A 20,412-nucleotide genomic window follows, 5' to 3' on the forward strand; every position below is an offset into this window, starting at 1 on the left:
TTTTGTGATAAACCTTGTGGGATTATTTGACCTTTATTGTTTGCATATTCATATCTTTGGTTAAAAACAAGCAAAATAAGAACATAACACAAGCAGTACAGAAACTAGGTAAGTCACAAATTAGTGGGTCAGGCGTAAATGTTAAAATAATGGTTCTGGGAAGATTGGTATATGTTAATAAATAGAAAGATCTGGGAAATATGATATGTAGGAAAAATTAAACTAGATCCCTGGAATATATTCGAAAATAAATTCCAAATGGATTGAAGATCAAAATGGTAAAAGAGAAACTGTGCATCCAACCTTTAGAAGAAAATTGGAGATTATCTGTAAAATCTTGAGTTAAGAATAAAAAGAATAAATCATGAAGAAATGGTAAATTTGACCTAGTTTATATATAAACTTTTGTAAAATCGGACTCCATAAACTACATGGAAAGGCGAATCACAGCCAGAGGAGAGTATATATTAGTGCATATAATCAACAAAGGATTTATATTTAGAACATTTAATAAAGAATTGTTAAATTATTAAAAAAACAAAAATCTTGGGGCACCTGAGCTGGCTCAGTTGGAAGAGCATGCATCTCTTGATCTTGGGGTTATAAGCTCGAGCCCCATGCTGGGTATAGAGATTATTTAAAAATAAAATATTTATTAAAAAACCCAGAACAAAACTCAAATAGAAAAATGGGCAAAGGCTTGAACAGTGATTTTATAGAAGAGTGAAAACAAATGACCTATTAATGTGAAAGAAAAGATGCTCCATCTCACCAGTAACTAGAAAAAAAATGAAACCATTATCTGATTGGTAAAAATTTAGAAGTCTGAGAGAGATACATAACGGAAAAAATGTGATAAGAAGAGCCACCATGCACTGCTGGTGTGAATTTGAGTCAGTGCACCTACTTTGGGGAGTAAATTGGCAAAACCTAGTAAAATTGCACTTGTGTCTTGGTTTAAACTTAGTAATTTTCCTTTTAGAAGTCTACCTGGAGAAACTCTCAAAACGTGCAAAAGAAAACGTGTGTAACAATGAGCCAAAACCAACATGACTTGTGGTAGGAAAAAATCTGAAAAAGAAAAAGTCTATATGACCTTTAAAAGGACAAATGTGTTTTGGTATAATCATAATATGGAATGCCATGGCATGGTTAAAATGAAGAAGAAGGAGGAAGGAGGGAGGGAGGGATGGAGAGGCAGAAACAGAGGGAGACACAGAATCTGAAGCAGGCTCCAGGCTCTGAGGTGTCAGCGCAGAGCCCCCACAGGGGGCTTGAACTCACAACCACGAGATCATGACCTGAGCCAAAGTCAGATGCTTAACCAACCGAACCACATAGGCGTCCCTACTTATCCTTTAGATATAGGTAAGCTCAGATTGTTGGGTCACTTTATTTTCTACACTCCAGATGCTTCCAAATGATCTTAAAGATTCTTCTTTGAAGATTTTTGTTACAAACTAGTATCTGGCAGTCTTTCTCTTTGATCTGACTCTTTTTTGTTTCATTTCTTTGAAGCATATTCAGGTTTCTAATTCTGTTGTTGGAATTCTACAAATAATACAGTTTGTAAATCACTTGCTGTGTGTGTATGTGTGTCTGTGTGTGTGTGCGCGAGTGTTGGGGTTGGGTGGAATTATTGAAATCTATCTGTCCTAACTTATTAGCTGTCTCTAACATTTCCATTTCTTTCTTTCTCAAAGCCTGTGCATTTTACAGGTCACCCTTTCTTTCCAAATGGGAGCAATCTTTCAGAATTTGCTACAAGTACACTTTTAAATATCAAGTATTTGTAGACATAATTTATAGAAAATCAGAGGTAATCAACTGGGCCTTAAGCAAATTGCTTAACTTTTCCTAGATCGAATTTTTCATTTCCAACTTATAATACTTGCTCAGTCAACTTCACTGGATTCTTATAAAGATAATTTTAAATTATGTACATGAATGCACTTTGGAAATTTTATAGTACTATACACATGTAAGCACCCTTCTTAAATGAACATGTAAAATTGGCAGACTATTAATCCTATATATAGGCCTCTTTAATAGTATTTCCCAAAATGTGATATCGGGAGCATTGGCTCTTGGGAATATTAATGTGAAAAGTATTACATGAAAAGTGCTTCTGTGGATATAATATTGGGAAAACACTGTGTTAGGTATAGTTAGACTTCTCTATGTCTACTTTGTCTTTTGAGAGTATATAATAGGCAGATGTATTTTGTGAACTATAGACAGATTATACAAACTAAAGAATACCCTCTTTTGTGGGGAGGATTTATGTTCTTTGGAATAGACTTTGGGACATACAATTCAAGATGTAGGTTATTGCTCTTAGTCTTCTAGTTTCATTTTCTAAACTTTGGTTTTGTTTTTTCTAACTTCTTTGATCTTAATTAGTAGTAACATTAAAATAAAACCAAATTATTCTTTTATTCCTAGTGTTATAGACATAATTACATAAATAGGAAAACAATTTATTACAACTTTAACTTTTACAACTAACTGTATTTTATTTTCTTGTTCCAAAAAGGCTTCTATAATACCTAAAAATAAAATTTGTTTTTAAAAGCTTTTTACATGTATGTACTTTTATTAAATATCAATGTCTGCCTTTAGATATGTCATGTCTAAGAAGATGAAATCTAAAACACTGTCCCGAGAATGTCACTGAAAACTGAATCACTTAACATCTCAAAAGCTATGTTAGCTTGAGGCTAGGTTATATTGAAATAATACATAGTTTTCTTTAACCATTTTCCCATATTTTTTATATAGCTCAGAATTATTTAGGTTTTTTTTCTATTCTTTTTTGCAACAGAAGTTACTTTATTTTACATAAAATGAACACTATTATTTTGAAATATCAGATGGTTGAAATGATTTAAATATTTTCTTTTGATGATTCTGTTTTTAGGCATTTCACTGAATATTATATATTTCATTTAATTTTGTAATAAGCATGCATATACAATTTGATTTAGTAATTTAACTTTCTAATAGGTTTATTTAGTATTGACAATTCATGTAATTTACTATATGAACCTCGGTTTGTTTAATGAAGATATGTCTTTGGAATTATCCTCCAATGTAAAGTTAACCTCATTCTTTCCTTTCAATTTTGCTGTTCTCATACACTTAAATTTATTTGTGGGAATTTTATGTAGAAGTTATTTTTACTTAAGGAAAGATGTTAGTTGAGTTATGATACTAAATTGTAGGTTATGGCAAATTAATGAAAGGCTTCCTAATTGTAATTATTGTGTCTTTAATTTGACCAATGATTATTTTATAGTATTTGTCTTAATTTATTGTTTTATTTCATTTTTTTTTTTTTGCCATTCTCTTTTTTTCTAGCTTGTGATGAATGGAAAATATTACCGAAACCAAATCTTCATAGAGATGTCAACAGATTTGGACACTCTGCAGTTGTCATTAATGGGTAAAAGGCATATATTTATCAGTCATACTATCCTCATATTCTGTTACTATTTAAAAGGAAATATTATTTGTACTTAATGGCATTAGGTATCCCTAGTCTACCATGGAATGCATTTTGGTTTGTTAACCATATCCTTTATTCTTTTGTGTTCAAATATATTTAAGAGAAAGGGGAGAGAAGAAAGAGTGCTGAGATAAAACTTCAGATACTTTTAAAAAATTCATCCTGCCTTCTTTCCTTTTAGTAGAGATCAGACAATGAATGTCTTCTTTTTAAAGATCAAACTAAAATGATAGAAAGGATAGCCCTATATTTCTAACAAGGAGAGCAAGGAAAGGGTGAAGAATTAGGTTCTCATTTTAGTTCTGTCATTAAATGCATGACTTTTGACAAGGAAAGGGAGAAGAATTAGATTCTCATTTTAGTTCTGTCATTAAATGCATGATTTTTGACAAGTCCCTTTACCTCTCTGGGATTTACTATCTTTATATCCCTTGAGATTTGGGATGGGACGAGCATTAAGTTACTTTCTTCCTTTAGGTTAGTATTATTTTTCTATTTCTGTAGCAAAATTTGGTAATGTGGCAGGAAACTATGCCAGCTCATTCATTAGCTTAAAATTTGTAATTCATAATGACATTCTTGTAAGTTCATTTTATCACCACCTTACTCTAATTTTGTAAAACTTCTTCAATATGATACTAAAAGCAGGTAGAAGTTAACCACAGTGAAACTCTGTAATTGGTATCAGTTAGCTTTCAGAATAGTAACAAATGAAATTCAGAGTTTACACATAACACCCCACCCTTTGTTGAAATATTGTGTTATATTGACTTTTATTTTACTTTCTAAGTAATAAAAGATACTACTGAAGTATTTTCTGATCTTTTTCCATTTATTATGTTAATAATATTGAAATTAAATTAATTGAAGTTAAAATTATGCTCTTTTGAAGGCATGTCAAACTTCTTTGTCACTGGTAGTTGAATTAATTTAATAATTGTCTGGATTTTCCTTTCCAAATTAAAATTTTGAATATCTTTTTGATTATTTTACTCTTGGTCCTACTATTTTATAAGAGGATGGTAAAACACTGTAAGAAAGACTCTGTACCTAATATCTAAATTCATTGTCAGTATTAAAAAATTATAATTCTAGATAGCAGTTCTAAAGCGTATCTTATCCATGTATAGCACTTTCTATTTCTAAAAAAATTGCTTCCATGATGAAATGCAAAATGTATACTTAAATTTATTTTTGAAACTAATTCATTAGAGTTTTCTTAATATTGTTTCTTTAATATTCTGTTTTTTTAATAGGTCCATGTATATATTTGGAGGATTTTCTAGTGTACTCCTTAATGATATCCTTGTTTACAAGCCTCCAAACTGCAAGGCTTTCAGAGATGAAGAACTTTGTAAGAATGCTGGTCCAGGAATAAAATGTATTTGGAATAAAAATCACTGTGAATCTTGGGAATCTGGGAATACTAATAATATCCTTAGAGCAAAATGCCCTCCTAAAACAGGTAAAGTTTTTTTTTTTTCCCCTCCCCTCTGGCATAAAGCTACTTTACTTGGCTAGAAGTTGTAATGCATTTTGCTTATAAGCATTACTTATAACTTAAAATGGAGAGGGGGTTGGAAACATAAGAGACTCTTAAATATAGAGAACAACCAGATGGGCTAAATGGGTAAGGGGCATTAAGGAATCTACTCCTGAAATCATTGTTGCACTATATGCTAACTTGGATGTAAATTTAAAAAAATAAAATAAATTATAAAAACAAACAAAAAAAAAGATAATTTCTATTTCCAAAAAAATTACCTATAGCTTTTAGAAATTAAAAATTCATAATCCTTTAATTAAGAATTTTCATGTTTGAATGTAGCAATGCTTAATAATTTAATTTTTTTATTAGCCCTTTTTAGATTTCTCTTTTTAATTCTATATGTATTATTACACATATAAAATTTTATGAGTAACCTGGTCATATATATGTATGTACTATTTAACTATATAAGTAAAAAATGTTTTAAAGTATACTCTTTCTGGGGCACCTGGCTGGCTCAGTCAGTTAAACGTCCAACTTTGGCTCAGGTCATGATCTCACAGTTCATGAGCTCGAGCCCCAGGTCGGGCTCTGTGCCGACAGCTCAGAGCCTGGAGCCTGCTTTGGATTCTGTGTCTCCTTCTTTTTCTGCCACTCCCCCACTCATGCTCTGTCTCTGTCTTTCAAAGATGAATAAATATTAAAAAAAAATGTCAACCTCCTTCATGAATTGTTTCAGTGGGATAAACATTTCCCTTCCCTTTGCCCACCTGGACTTCCTTTACATTGCTGCCTTAACACAGCTCTCAGGCTAGTGTTGGAGTTAGTTACATAGGTGCTCATCTTCCTTACCATGCTTCTTGTCGAGTTCATGTGCCTTAAAATGCTGAAAACTGGGGTGCTTGGGTAGCTCCAACCAGTTAAGCATCTGGCTCTTGACCTTGGCTCAGGTCATGATCTCGCAGTTGTGAGTTCGAGCCCCGTGTCTGGCTCTGGCTGACAGCTCAGAGCTTGGAGCCTACTTCAGATTCTGTGTCTCCATTTCTCTCTGACCCTCCCCTGCTCATGATCTGTCTCTCTCTCTTTCTCTCTCTCTCAAAAATAAATAAACATTAAAAAATAAATAAAGTATACTCTAAGAAATATTGTGTTATTGGGGTGCCTAGGTAGCTCCGTCAGTTAAGCGCCGACTTCAGCTCAGGTCATGATCTCATAGTTTCTGGGTTCAAGCCCTGTGTTGGGCTCTGTGTTGACAGCTCAGAGCCTGGAGCCTGCTTCAGATTCTGTGTCTCCCTCTCTCTCTGCCCCTCCTCCTCTTACGCTCTTTCTGTCTCAAAAAATGAACAAACATTTAAAAAAAAATTAAAATACTGTGTTTCTAAGAAATAAAGTGAAATAATTTATTCTGTATTTGGTAGTTTTTTTCTTCTTTAATATTGCCAAGCCAACCACAGATCTCAAAGATTTTCTAGAATTTTGATGACTAATGTTTTAGTTTAATACTTTTTATAAACTATTGAATAAATAAATAAAATGCAAAACATTACTAGTAAATATTTATGAATAAATGATTTGGATAAAAATTGTCCAGTTTTCTTCAGATGGGTGGGGTTTTATGCATTTTTTCATGCTATAATTAGCAATGTATTTTCTAATACATTAGAAAGTTTTGTTAGTCTGTGATAACTCAGATGACTCTAAATATCTTTATGAAGAATGATAAACAATGTGTATTTATTATAATGTTTCTTTTAAATGTTAGTAATGCTTTTTTCTAGTAAAATACCTGTAAGTCTTTTTCCTCCTCCATAATGGATAAATTTTAAATGGCTGTAGGATCTTGGTGGATTGAATAATTAAAATGAGCGTGGCAGGTATCTCAAAACTTGTAAATACAATTAAACTACAAAGTTACCTTCATGTTGAAGAAGTTATTTTGATGGTGATGGCCATATTTATGTTGTAAAAAGTCTTAGTGATTCTTAAACATTAAAAATGTGTGAATTGAGAAGTGTGACATTTCCTTTCTCATCCTGATGTGTTTGTCTCCCATTTGCGTCGCAGCTGCTCCTGATGACAGATGTTACAGATACGCGGATTGTGCCAGCTGCACTGCCAATACAAACGGGTGCCAGTGGTGTGACGAGAAGAAGTGTATTTCAGCAAACAGTAACTGCAGTGTGGTTAGTATTTATGGGTAAATGGTGATGTAGCTAACATGGCTGCTTTCTAATCATTTCTTACCATTTGTAATTTCTAATCATTAGCCTACCATTTGGTACCGAAAGCACTTTGCACATCAACACACTTAGGAAGTATGTAGGGAGTCACTGCTGTGCTATGTTGTAAATTGACTCTAGTTTCTTGCTAAAATTTGTCAGATTCTGTTTTGATTTCAGGAACTTTTACTTCCTCCTATGTCTTTTAAAAATAAACTATAGGGGCACCTGTGTGGCTCAGTCGGTGAAGCGTCCGACTTCAGCTCAGGTCATGATCATGGTTTGTGGGTTTGAACCCCGTGTTGGGCTCTCTGCTGTCAGCACAAAGCCCGCCTCAGATCCTTTGTTTCCATCTCTCTCTGTCCCCCCTCCCCCCGCAAAATAAATAAAAATTAAAAAAAGACTGTAATTATAAATGTAGTCTTCTGTGTTAATAGACGTAGGATTATATAGGTAATAAGTATAAAAATAAGTATATGAGTGTAAAAATTATTTCCATAGGATTCTTGTCAGACATGCACGTGCACAAGAGTGGTGTGGTCTGATGTTTTGTTTACATGCTTTGTGTTTAAGTTTAACCTGAGGTTGACAAGGGTAGTTGCCTTTTATCTGTCTTTAGGTGAGTGGTCCTCAACCAGAGGCAGTTTGTGCCTTAAGGGATATTTGGCAACGTGTGTAGACATTTTTGGTTGTCACAAGTGGCATCTAATAGGGTCAAGGGTTGCTGTTAACATTCTGTAATGCATGAACTCTCCCACCAAAAACAATTATCTGGCTCAAAGTGTCAATAGTGATGAGTTTGAGAAACCGTACTTTGGTAGACAACTGGAAAAAATTATAAAATTAACGTTTTTGGTAGATGAAAATGGATTAAAAGCAGCAAAAATTAACCTTTTAAGTGGGTAGAATCAAAATGTCCCAAGTTTTGAAGAAGACGTCAACAAATTGAAAGAAAAATTTTAAAAAGTATTAACAAGTATAAGATTAAGGGATTAAAAAATGAAAATGTGGTGGTTAAATAATTTGAGATTAAAAAAAAAATATGGGCACCTGGGTGGCAGTCAGTTGAGTATTGGACTTCACTTTGGGTCATGATCTCCTGGTTCGTGAGTTAGAGCCCCACGTTGGACTTGCTGCCCTGGGTGCCGGATCCCGCTTCAGATCCTCTGTCTCCCTCTCTTTCTGCCCCTCCTCCACTCAGACTCTCTCAAAAATAAATAAAAACATTAAAAACATAAAAAATAGCTTCTCTGATTTTCTTAGGACGAATAAAGCTGAACATTAATTACTATTTAGTTACTTTTTATCTGTTACCTTATAGTATATGTAATTTGCTCTACAGAAATTAACACCTCTGGAATGGAGGTGACTGCAATGTATCTTACATGGGAAATGACCCTAGTTTATAAATAAATGTTTGGTGGGTGACATTTAAATTGTCTAAGATGATAAAAGTTGCTTCAACCATTTTTAAAGTTTATTTGTTTGAGAGACAGAGAGAGAGACAGAGAGAGAGAGAGAGAGAGAGAGAGAGAGAGAAAATGAGAATGAGCTGGGGAGAGGCAGAGAGAGAGAGAGAGAGAGAATCCCAAGCAGGCTCTGTGCTGTCAGTACAGAGCCTAGTGCAAGGCTGGATCTCATGAACCTATGAGATCATGACCTGAGCCGAAAGTGAAAGAGGCTGACCCTTAACAGACTACACCACCCAGGCACCCTGCTTTAACCATTTTTATATGTGGGATAGTTATAAGTAAATTTTAACTGTTAACTTTATTGACTGGAAAGAAATATTTAGCTCTGTTACATTAGAAAGCTTGAGGTGAGTATTTGTGTGTGTGTGTGTGTGTGTGTGTGTGTGTATGTATGAAGATTGAAGTGGAGCACAGATGCAGCATTAAAGTCCTTTGTGGTTTTTCTCAAGAGTCATGGAAAGAATTGAGCCAAAAATTTTTATCATATTAATACTATCATATGAAGTATCTGAACCTTGTTGTGTGTAGGGAACTACCTGCAGAGTTCCTATGTTGCCCATTTTTTTCTTTTTTGACCTTTAATCTTTAATCTCTTCATACTGGAATTTAGTTGACATATGATTACGCTGTATAGTAGGATTGATCAAAGTGTAACTTCAGCTTCTTTGCGGTCACCATAAAAGAAACATGACAGATACAGGAGAAATGTCAGTTGACCAAAATTATTATTTAGTGTCTGTGAGAGTAACATTAGTTTGAGTTATTGAGAAAATAATTTATGTTTATCATCTCTTCAATTTTTACTACTTATCATTTCTAATTATTGCATGATAGTTTTATTACAACTAGAATTTTGTTCCATGTGATCATTAAGAAAAATGACTCTGCATTGACCGTATTTATTGAATTGGAAGCTTGTTATCAGATTTAATAGAGTAGGTTTTCATTTGATGGTTTCTGTTTCAGATTGTGGAAATTGTAAATTATTTCCAATAAGCATATATTCTAGTTCCAGCAGTTATAGTTTAAAGAAATGAGTAAGAGAGATTCTGATTCAGTAGAATTGGATTTGGGGTTAGAAATCTGAACTTAAAATTTTTATTTTTTTAATGTTTATTTATTTTTGAGAGAGACAGAGACAGAGCATGAGCGGGGGAGGGGCAGAGAGCGAGGGAGACAGAATCCAAAGCAGGCTCCAGGCTCTGAGCCGTCAGCACAGAGCCCGACGCGGGGCTCGAACTCACAGACCGCGAGATCATGACCTGAGCCGAAGCCAGACGCTCAACCCACTGAGCCACCCAGGCACCCCAGAAATCTGAACTTTAAAATTCACGTGGTGATTTATATATACATTGACATTTAAAAATCATTGCTATACAGAGGTAAAAAATAACATGCTTTATCTCTTAACTTTCTAGTCCGTGAAAAACTATACCAAATGTCATGTGAGAAATGAGCAGATTTGTAACAAACTTACCAGCTGTAAAAGCTGTTCGCTCAACTTGAATTGCCAGTGGGATCAGCGACAGCAAGAATGCCAGGCTTTACCAGGTAAAGATTTCAGTTCGGTAAATGAATTTTACAGCCTACAGATGAACACCATTATAGTAAAGAGCATTTACTAAGACATTCCAGTTTCAAATAAATGATAATATTGGAGTAATAATAGCATTGTTTCCATAAAAATAATTTGTATATTTCCTTCCAGTTCTTTAAGATGTTCATGATTTCTCTATTTATTATAGTAATACTATTGACTTGATCAGAATCTTTTTTTAATTTTAAGAAATTCTGTCTTAAAAATATAGAAAATAATAAGCACTCAGGCTAATATCCAGATTTTAATAAATGTTAACATTTGATCTATTTGATTTGCTTCTTATCTTTGAAATTCTGGGAACTATTTTTACTACTTTTTATTATAAATTATAACATTTATAATAAGTTTTATATGATTTAATGAGAATCTAAGTTATGTAAACCAGAGCAAAGTCCATTAAAAAAAGCAATTTTAATTTATTTTTTACACGTATCATTCTTCTTAGTAAACCCTGAGTACTCTTCCTTTTAAATATAAAAGATAAAATTAGAAAATCAAAAAGTAATATAGATACTTAAACCAGTTCCATCTTCTTGTTATACAGGTAAGTGAGACATATATTGTTTAGGGACTTGTTCAAAGTTGCATGGTTTGTAAATGGCAGATGTAACTATTAACTGGGTGTTTTATTTCAGTTCAGTGTTTTGCTTTTCTGTATTCCATGGTTTTTGATTGTTTTGTTATATTTTTCAGAGAAAAATTCCTAACTTACGTAATTCTAAAACGTCCTTGAAAATTCCGTCATAGGATTTATGTCATGCTTGGAAGTTCATGTAATAAAATAAAAAATAGATTGCCTTCAAAAGTACCATTAAGATTCTAGAATGTTTATGTAAATTTTAGGTTTTGTTTATATACTGACATTTAAAGTTTTTAAACAGGATACATGCATGTGTGTGTTCACTTTGAAAAAATTAGAGAATATTAATGAACTGCCAGGTTTTGAGAAGCAATAGTGAGGTGATACGAAACTTGAAAGTAGCATTGATATCTGAGTGTTAAATGCTAAAATCAACATGTAGATCAGTAAAAATACTTACAATGTTGTTTTAAAAATCTTGGACACAAGGGGCAACTGGGTGACTTAGTCAGTTAAGTGTCTGACTCTTGATTTCGTCAGGTCATAATCACGGTTCGTGAGTTCAAGCCCCATCTTGGTCTCTGTGCTGACAACACAGATAAATGTATATGTTTAAGGGAATATTGCTTTAAGAAGAAGAGAATTTGATTGCCAGTGGAAGTTCGGAAAAATAAGTGGTTATCTATACATTGCCCAGGAAAGAATTTTGATTTGGTATAAGGGCTCCACTTGGCCAGGCTATTTCTGTGGAGAATAATAAATACCATACAACAAATACAATCTAAAATGCATTATAAACTAGCTTCCTGTGTTCTACATTCATATTTACTAAGCAACCAACTAGGTATAGTTTGTTTTTCCCTATGCTGGTCTCAAGGAAGTGAATGCTGTAAATAGAGGACGCTGTCTATACTGTTGCACTTAAAAAAAATTTTTTTTAAACGTTTATTTATTCTTGAGAGACAGAGACAGGGATGAGTGGGGGAAGGGCAGAGCGAGAGAGTACACAGAATTTGCAGGAGGCTCCAGGCTCTGAGCTGTCAGCACAGAGCCCGACGTGGGGCTTGAACTCGACTGTGAGATCATGACCTGAGCCAAAGTCGGACATTTAACTGACTGAGCCGCCCAGGTGCCCCCTGTTGCACTTTTCTAGGAACATTTGTGAATTGCATTTTTTCATTGATCTCATATAAACTCGGAAGTTTGCATTTATCTCACTAAACACATTTTAAAAATTTACTGCTTCTCATTTAACTCTGAAGCTGAGTTGATGCTCAATACTATAAAAGCCTAAACCATAAAAACATTTGGCTCATCCCTACACTTTAGTTTAGTCTCAAAGACACATGTATTTGTGTCCATTTGTGTGATTTTTCACCTAGGTATTTGTCACAAAAGGAGACATGCAAAAGAAATTTAAATCCTTCCTTGATTCAGTAAGGTAAAAAAAAAAAAAAAAAAAAAAAAAAAGCCATAACTGAACAAAGCTTTTGCACTGCTTCCTTGAAGTAATTAGGTACTTTGGATTCCAGAAGACAAGGTAGATTGCTATAGGTGTAGCCTGAAAAAGAGAATAAAAGTATTATCAACAATCTTATTAAATGACAGTTATAGTTTATTGAGAGATTACTGTGTTCTAGGTACTGTTCATGGTACCCAATTCAGTAAGACAGCAGTTATTAAAGAACATGAGGCCCCTGTTTATGGACTCTTTGAGAGGGTCCATGAGGTCAAAACTAGTAATACTAAAATATTATTTGCTTTTTAAATTCTCATTCTGTCATGGGTTTACTCTGGAGTTTTCTAAAGGCATGATTCTAATAGATTGGAGAAGTAGATATGAGAATAAAATTGTCTTGTATTAAACCAACATTAAAGAGATTTGCAAAAATATACAGCAGCTACACTATTTTTAATTTTTGTTTGTTTTGGATACTGTAATTCTTGTAAAATAAAATACACTATTTATTTTAAGTTGAAATGATTATCTCCCAATATTTTATTATGAAAATCTTCAAACATATAGAAAACTGGAAAGAATGGTAGAGAGGACACCGACCCATTACCCTTACCCTAGATTCTACAATGAACATTTTGCTCTGCTTTATCCCTGCTCTGTCTATCCATCCCTCTATTCATTCATCAGGCCATCTTAATTTTTTTCATGCCATTGTCCTAAACTGTCGGCTGCTGTCCCTCAGGGAGAGAATTTGATGATACATGTCCTTTGGGCCTGTATATAGCATAAAGGCAAAAACACCCCAAGAGATGGAAGACTATGTTTGTAATGCATTTTTAAATTCCAATTTTAGGCGAATAGATAAATATATTTTTAAATGGTCAGTTTTAATTTTTAATATGATCAAAGCTGATAGATAAAAAAATCCCTACAGAAAAGATCTGTGAGGTCCTCAATAATTTTTAAGAAAAAAAAGGGGGGGGTCTTGAGACCAAATGTTTGAGAATTGCAGCTTTAGAACACTTCCATAAAATTTGTACTAATCCATCTAAAGCTGAAAGGGCGGAAGGCACTGATATATGTCATATGGTATGGAAACTAAAATGTAGTCAAATTTTATAGATCAGTGTTTTAATGAAGCACTTCAGTCTTAATTAGTTATGCTAGAGCATAACTTTATAATGTGTTTATAAATATGGTTTAGACAATAGGCACTCTTTTAAGTTCAACTTGTATTATAAGGATCAACCACTATTTTTTTTTTTCAATGTTTATTTATTTTGGGGACAGAGAGAGACAGAGCATGAGCGGGGGAGGGGCAGAGAGAGAGGGAGACACAGAGTCGGAAACAGGCTCCAGGCTCTGAGCCATCAGCCCAGAGCCTGACTCGGGGCTCGAACTCATGGACCGCGAGATCGTGACCTGGCTGAAGTTGGACGCTTAACCGACTGCGCCACCCAGGCGCCCCAAGGATCAACCACTATTATTGAATAGTGTGTTTAAATGTTAGAAAGACCTGCATACCTGTTTAAAAATAAACATCGAAAAGCAAAGATTATGGGTCGCCTGGGTGGCTCAGTCAGTTAAGCATCTGACTTCCGCTCGGGTCACAATCTCGCGGTTTGAGTTTGAGCCCCGTGTTGGGATCTGTGCTGACAGCTCAGAGCATGGAGCCTGCTTCGGATTCTGTGTCTCCCTCTTTCTCTGCCCCTTGCTTGCTCACATTCTGTCTCTCTCTCTCAAAAATAAATAAACATTAAAAATAAATAAATAAAAAGCAAAGATTATAGCTTCTTTATTAAACATAAATGATACTTCTCTCTCCACACTTATGATTAAAGAATCAAAGAACCCAACTTATATTAAAATAGTATACCTGAACTGTGGAAATTAGATTTGGAAAAGAGGAATAACTTTGAATTTGCTTGTTATATGCTGGTTATTTTTCTTTAAAGTGATCTGGTATAATGTAAGCTGGGCCCGGGGCTGTAAATACAGTAGTGATTTTACTAGTTAACATATCGTATGCCAGTACACTAAAAAACCCTGCAAACAGTCAACACATTTTAACAGATATTATAGAGCTATAGCTTTTATTGTGCTTAAGAATTAAAGGAAAAAATTAGGGTCTTCTGTTCTTCTTTTCCACCAAACTATTAGATAAGTTTTGTTTTTTAAATTATATTGATATATTTAAAATTTTTATCATTAAAAGTTGTTTAAACAAATATAGAAATTGTATTTAGAATTCTAAAATAACTGAAAAATATAAATGCTTTTTGATAATCTAAAAATAAGGTATAATTTTTTTTGACTAGCTCATCTTTGTGGAGAAGGATGGAATCATATTGGTGATGCTTGTCTTAGAATCAATTCCAGTAGAGAAAGCTATGACAATGCAAAACTTTATTGCTATAATCTTAGTGGAAATCTTGCTTCATTAACAACCTCAAAAGAAGTAGAATTTGTTCTGGATGAAATACAGAAGTATACACAACAGGTAATAACTCTTGTTTATATTATGGAAATATGCAGAAAGTCCTATACTTACTAGCAATGGTTCATTCTTTTTGCTTCTAAATAAATTATTTTTACTAAATCTTGGAAGTAAAAGTGGAACTGACTGCAAAAATCAATTAGCAGTGGACTTATTCTGTATATGTATTTGGGAATAAAGTTTTCTAAATTGCACATCTTGGTTTTACACAGTAAACCACTGCATTTCTTACCAAGAAGTCATTTCATATGAATAAATATACTTAAAATACATGTGCATAAAATTTAAGAATTTGTTTTGAAGTGTAATTACTTCATAATTTGAGATGTCCCTTATAATTAAAACATTAGACCCAACATATTGGTTATATGTATTTTTCTGTGAATGTGTATGTGTGTTGTGAGTTGGATTTTTGAATTATGCGATTTTCTAGGTGTAGATTTGCTTGAAATAATGTAATAAAGGTTAGCAGGACAAAAACCAGTTTGTAAAGTATGTGGAAGATATTGGAACATACAACACTTAGAAACAGTTTCAATATTTCAGGGAGTTTTATGGAAGATATTTCTGTAAAAAATTGAGTATTTCTTTGAAAATTGTATCAAGATATTATTTTATAAGACATTTCTAATAGGAATTTACAGTATTTATTTTCTATTCTTGGGATATTAAAATATAGTCAACTCTTAAGAGTAGATTATGTAAGGAGATTTGGAAATAATTTACTAAATCTAGTTATGAGAAACTTAATTGAAATATACTAATATAAACTGTCATAGCATCATAGAAGCTTTCTGCATTTTGTTTCAAAAATAAAATTAGAACTCAAAAGAGATCAAGTAAGTGATAAGACTAAACAATAATATATACCTTAAATCTGAAACTTGTATTAGTTTTGGCCTACTGTTGAAGATAAATATATACACACATATACATACACACCCTATGGTAAATAATGCACAAAGTGGCATAATTTCTATACAAATAATGGATGTATGTCTCTAATACATCTGTTACTCACAAATGTGTGAAACTGTATTACACCAGATTTCAACAACTTTATTTTGACCTTCAATTATGGCTTTTATTTGGACAAATACTCTATTGATACTCCAGAACTCCACTCCATATAGGACAGAGGAGACAATTTTGGCTTGAAACTATTTTAGAGCAAATGTTACCAATTACTTGCCATAGAAATACATAATGTTTTCTTGGTATAGCTGATTTTAAAGAAGCATTGAGGACAGTATTATCAAAGTGATGTAGAGCATGGAATTGGACGTACTGCTTATCTTTAAAACTTAGTAGCAAGTTAATCTCTCCAGCCCTGTAACAGGGGTAATAATCATAGCTACTTTGCATGTTTATTGTGAAAAAAAAGTGAGATAATGCATGTAAAGAGTATAAATTTTATTGAGTGTTTACAGTAATTATTATTGTTTGCATTTTAAGGGTTGTTATTTTGGTATCACTGTTTGGACTGCTGCTGTTACTACTATTTCTAGTAATCATTATTTAGAATTCGTAGGTATCTAAATGAATGTATTTGATGAATAGTTAATACTTATATTAATTGTGGAAAAGGATGTGCCCCAGAGTATTTTAATTTTTCCATGGTGAATGACAAATTCTCCTTGCCACCCTGGCCCCATCGCCTTGGATAGTTGTATTAGGACCTTTAATCTCTTCAGATCATTCCTGATTTATGATGAAGAATGGGTAACTGATTTTATTTTTACTCATAACAGAGGAATATATATCTGGTGTTTAAAGCATGATATAAGAACAGTTTTCATAAATGTTACAAAAAATTAAGGGGACTTAAGGACACTCACTTTTGAAATTTTTTTATGGACATCACTTCACTGTTACTGCCTACATTTTTGGTGATATCAGAATGTATACTTCTAATGAGTATCAATACCAGATGATTTAACTTATTAATGTGAGTTTCTAATTGTTGAGCCAAAGCCCTGCTCTATGCTTTAATAAAATGGTTAAATTAATTATATCACTCGTTTTTATAAATATTCAAAATTTTGAAATGGATATCACAGTATATTTGTTAGCTGTCATTTATCATATGCTTGATATTAATAGAATAAAGAAAAAACTTACCAAATTTGTATGCAGATTGATATGTGAAATCATTTTTGTGTGAATTGTAGCTGTTTTTCTGTGAAGAATGGGCCAGTATTCATTCATTTAGTACATGTTTATTGAGCACCTTCAATGTACTTGGCAATCTAAGGCTTGCTGAGAATAGAAATTAAAAGACCATCACTGTTCTCAAAGATTTTACTGGTGAGGAAGACAAACACAATTATACTGTATTGTGATAATTATAATGATAGTTGCACATGGGATATATGAAGAAAGAGAGTGTATATCTAATTAGTGATGTGGTCTTAAGGAGTTTCCTAGAGTAATGCCCTAGCTAACTTCTGGAGGATGTTGAGTTGGCCAGCACATGAAGATATTTCTAAGGAGGCAAGAGAAACACCTATGGTTTTTTTTTTTTCTTTTCTTTGTCTTAAGAGCTACCAGCCTAGTGTCCTGAAGGTAAGATGTATGTGGTTTCGTGTAAGAGAGACACCAATTAGTTAAAAAAAAATATTTTAGAAAAATGTGAAAAGGTATATGTGTAAAATTTTTTTAATTGTATGGAGCATATAACATAAATTAAGATCTGTTATATTCTTGTGATGCCAGGGGCTTTATTTCTTTAATCACAAAATTGGGGGACAATTACAACTAACGTTTGGAAATTAGTTCTGTATTGTGTCGCTTATAAAGAGCTTATTAGTGGTAGATCCACAGTCTTTGAGTTTTAGAAAGTCCTAGTATTCCGCATTAGAGCTCTGTTGCTTTTTTTCCTTGTTTAAAATGTAATATTTTTAGTTTTTACACTACAATTTTGAAACGTGCAAGTTCAGAAGTTGCGCATTTCAAGGTTTCTTGTGTTCCTCAATTTTCTTGCTTGTTGCTATAAATCATAAAGATTGTACTAACAGTTACTTTGGCTGTGTGGTGAACATAGATTTGAGAGTTTGTGGACTAGTGCACTCTAGAATAGAAGAAGGTTTTGTTTCATTAGAAAGCTGAGCTTTAGCAGCGTTGCAAAGGTAGAAGCTTCTGCAAGTTGACATTCCGTTAAGCATACCTTTATGTAAAATGAGTTATATCCTGAGTCATTCCACTTGTATACACTTAGATAACCCTCCCTTGGCAAATAAAGACAGACAAATTCAGGCAATTTAAAGAAATATTCTGGGTCAAATAATCATTTGCTTATCGGAAATGGCTGATGAAATGTTGCAGTGATTTATGATGTGCTTTAGTAAATTTTCATAATGTTATAATTTGTCTTCTATTTTCAACTGCCTGTCCAGTTCATTTACTGGGTAATAGTTACTTTCAATGTTTTATCAACGGCTTCATTTTTCTGTTTCTTTCCTCTTCCTCTCAGATTCTTATCATGATGAGTTAGGGAGTAATATTTTGCTTTAAATGACTTGTCTTTCCTACAGATAGTTGGAAATGTAGACAGAGTCGCTGTAACGTGAAGCACAATCATTAATCTGAAATATCTATGCTGGATTGACTCCTGCTGTTATTATCAAGAACTGTAAAAATGTCATAGCTTTTTTGTTATCAAAATATCTTTCAGAATAATGTGTGAAATCTATGGTGATCGCAAGACAAAGTAGCATGTGTATTTTTATAATTAGAAACATTTATTAAACACTATCTCTGTCTCAGCAATTGGATGATGGAAAATAACCATACCTGTTCTGATGAACTTTGGTTAACAAAATTTATTGGCTACCTACTATGTGTGGAGTACCCTACTAGGTGGTATGCGATCGACTGTCATAATGAATATGCATAGGATATTTTAATTGTATCTGAGAAATAATTTGTTGAGTATTTACTATGTGAAATTTATTATGTTTATATGCTTTGAAAATTTCTAGGTCTGTAGCTATCTTTATAAGTTCTCTAGCACCATTTATACAGCATATTTAGAGTAAACACGGGAGATATCTATATATTTATATCTATATATCTACATCTTATTTGTATATTGCTAAATACTCAAATGCAGATACATATTTTTATCTACCCTGACAGTCCACAGTGTAAAAAGGATGATGTGGAGTTTTGAAGTCACCTCACACTGTAATATAATATTATTAACTTAGTAACTTAGAAAATAAATATATTATGTATATTAAGGTAGAAATGTTTAGGAATAATGTCAGGAAGATGACAGAATGGAAATTCCCAGCACTTGTTCCCCCATAGAACATTGGTTTGAACCATTCATATACAAAAATACCTTTACAAGAACTAGGGAATCTAGGTAAGAGATTCTAGCACCTGGGAGAAGCACAGAAATCAGAAAGGACAGTTTCACATTACCTTCATCATCCCGCCCCCAAGCCTATGCAGGGCATTGAAGCATGGTGAGAGATAACTTCTGCAAAGGGGAAGGAGAGTGAAGTGAGCACATGACTTTGCTGCTGACCCTAGCTCCAAGTCTGCTGTAGTGAACCCCAGTGCCTGGTTGGTTCCTACTGACCCATAACTTCATCTAAAATTACATGAAAGTCCTGATGTACCAGTAGAATCTAAGCCAGGAGAGAGGCGGTTATTCTTCTGAGTTCTTTTGTGAACATGTTACGAAGTTTCCACTCACCTCTGCATGTAGTTTGTTAGTTTTGTTTCCTGTTTTCTCACTGTGCATGTAATGGCAACTTCGCTTTAGATTCTTACCTCCATGACTGATTAAATTGGCAACAGTAGGAGCAGTAATGGCAGCAGTAGCAGTAACAGCAGTAGCTGCAGCAGTATGTTAACTTTGTAGTGATCTTGCCTTATCAGGTAGGTATTTATATCAGACACGTATTTTTTTCATTTTGTAGAAGAGGAAACTGAGGTTCACAACGGCTAAATAATTGACCCCAGTCATGTAGCTTGAGCACAAAATCTATGTTTTAAAAATGGGGTTCTTTCTATATCATTCTCCAAAATGTGCTGGAATTGTTAATTACCCCTGGTCATTAGAAAAACAGTTCTATATGTTTTTAGATGTAATTTTTAATGATGATGAACCATTTGCTGAGGAAAATGGTGGCATTTTTATATGCAACTTGTTTCTTAATGTTCTTTTTGTTGTTGTTTACAGAAAGTATCACCTTGGGTAGGCTTGCGCAAGATCAATATATCCTACTGGGGATGGGAAGACATGTCTCCTTTTACAAATACAACATTACAGTGGCTTCCTGGTGAACCAAATGATTCTGGGTTCTGTGCCTATCTAGAAAAGGCTGCAGTGGCAGGCCTAAAAGCTAATCCTTGTACATCTATGGCAGATGGCCTTGTTTGTGAAAAGCCTGTTGGTAAGTGGTAAACTAATATTTCTTTAAAAATATTATGTTTCTAACTCCTCTTCCATGTGTGATAGCCTAGAGGCCTGAAGTAACTTTCACCATCTTTAATTTTTTTTAATGTTTACTTATTTTTGAGAAGGGGAGGGGTAGAGAGAGGGAGACAGAGGATCTGAGCCTAAAGTGGGTCTC

The 20,412-nt window shown here is 33.5% G+C and overlaps 1 protein-coding gene across 2 annotated transcripts in view; it reads left to right on the forward strand.

The window, feature by feature from the left end:
* Positions 1-20,412, forward strand: part of ATRNL1 (attractin like 1) — a 784,731-nt gene that overhangs the window by 146,859 nt on the left and 617,460 nt on the right. For both annotated transcript variants that reach the window (XM_045439061.1, XM_045439062.1), the window contains exons 11-16: positions 3,361-3,445; positions 4,765-4,973; positions 7,062-7,180; positions 10,107-10,239; positions 14,646-14,827; positions 20,019-20,232. In XM_045439061.1, coding sequence (XP_045295017.1) covers positions 3,361-3,445; positions 4,765-4,973; positions 7,062-7,180; positions 10,107-10,239; positions 14,646-14,827; positions 20,019-20,232 — 942 coding nt within the window. The remainder of the gene's footprint in view (positions 1-3,360; positions 3,446-4,764; positions 4,974-7,061; positions 7,181-10,106; positions 10,240-14,645; positions 14,828-20,018; positions 20,233-20,412) is intronic.

The sequence above is a fragment of the Leopardus geoffroyi genome, chromosome D2 (genome assembly GCF_018350155.1).
Source record: "Leopardus geoffroyi isolate Oge1 chromosome D2, O.geoffroyi_Oge1_pat1.0, whole genome shotgun sequence".
Classification (NCBI taxonomy): Eukaryota; Metazoa; Chordata; class Mammalia; order Carnivora; family Felidae; genus Leopardus; species Leopardus geoffroyi.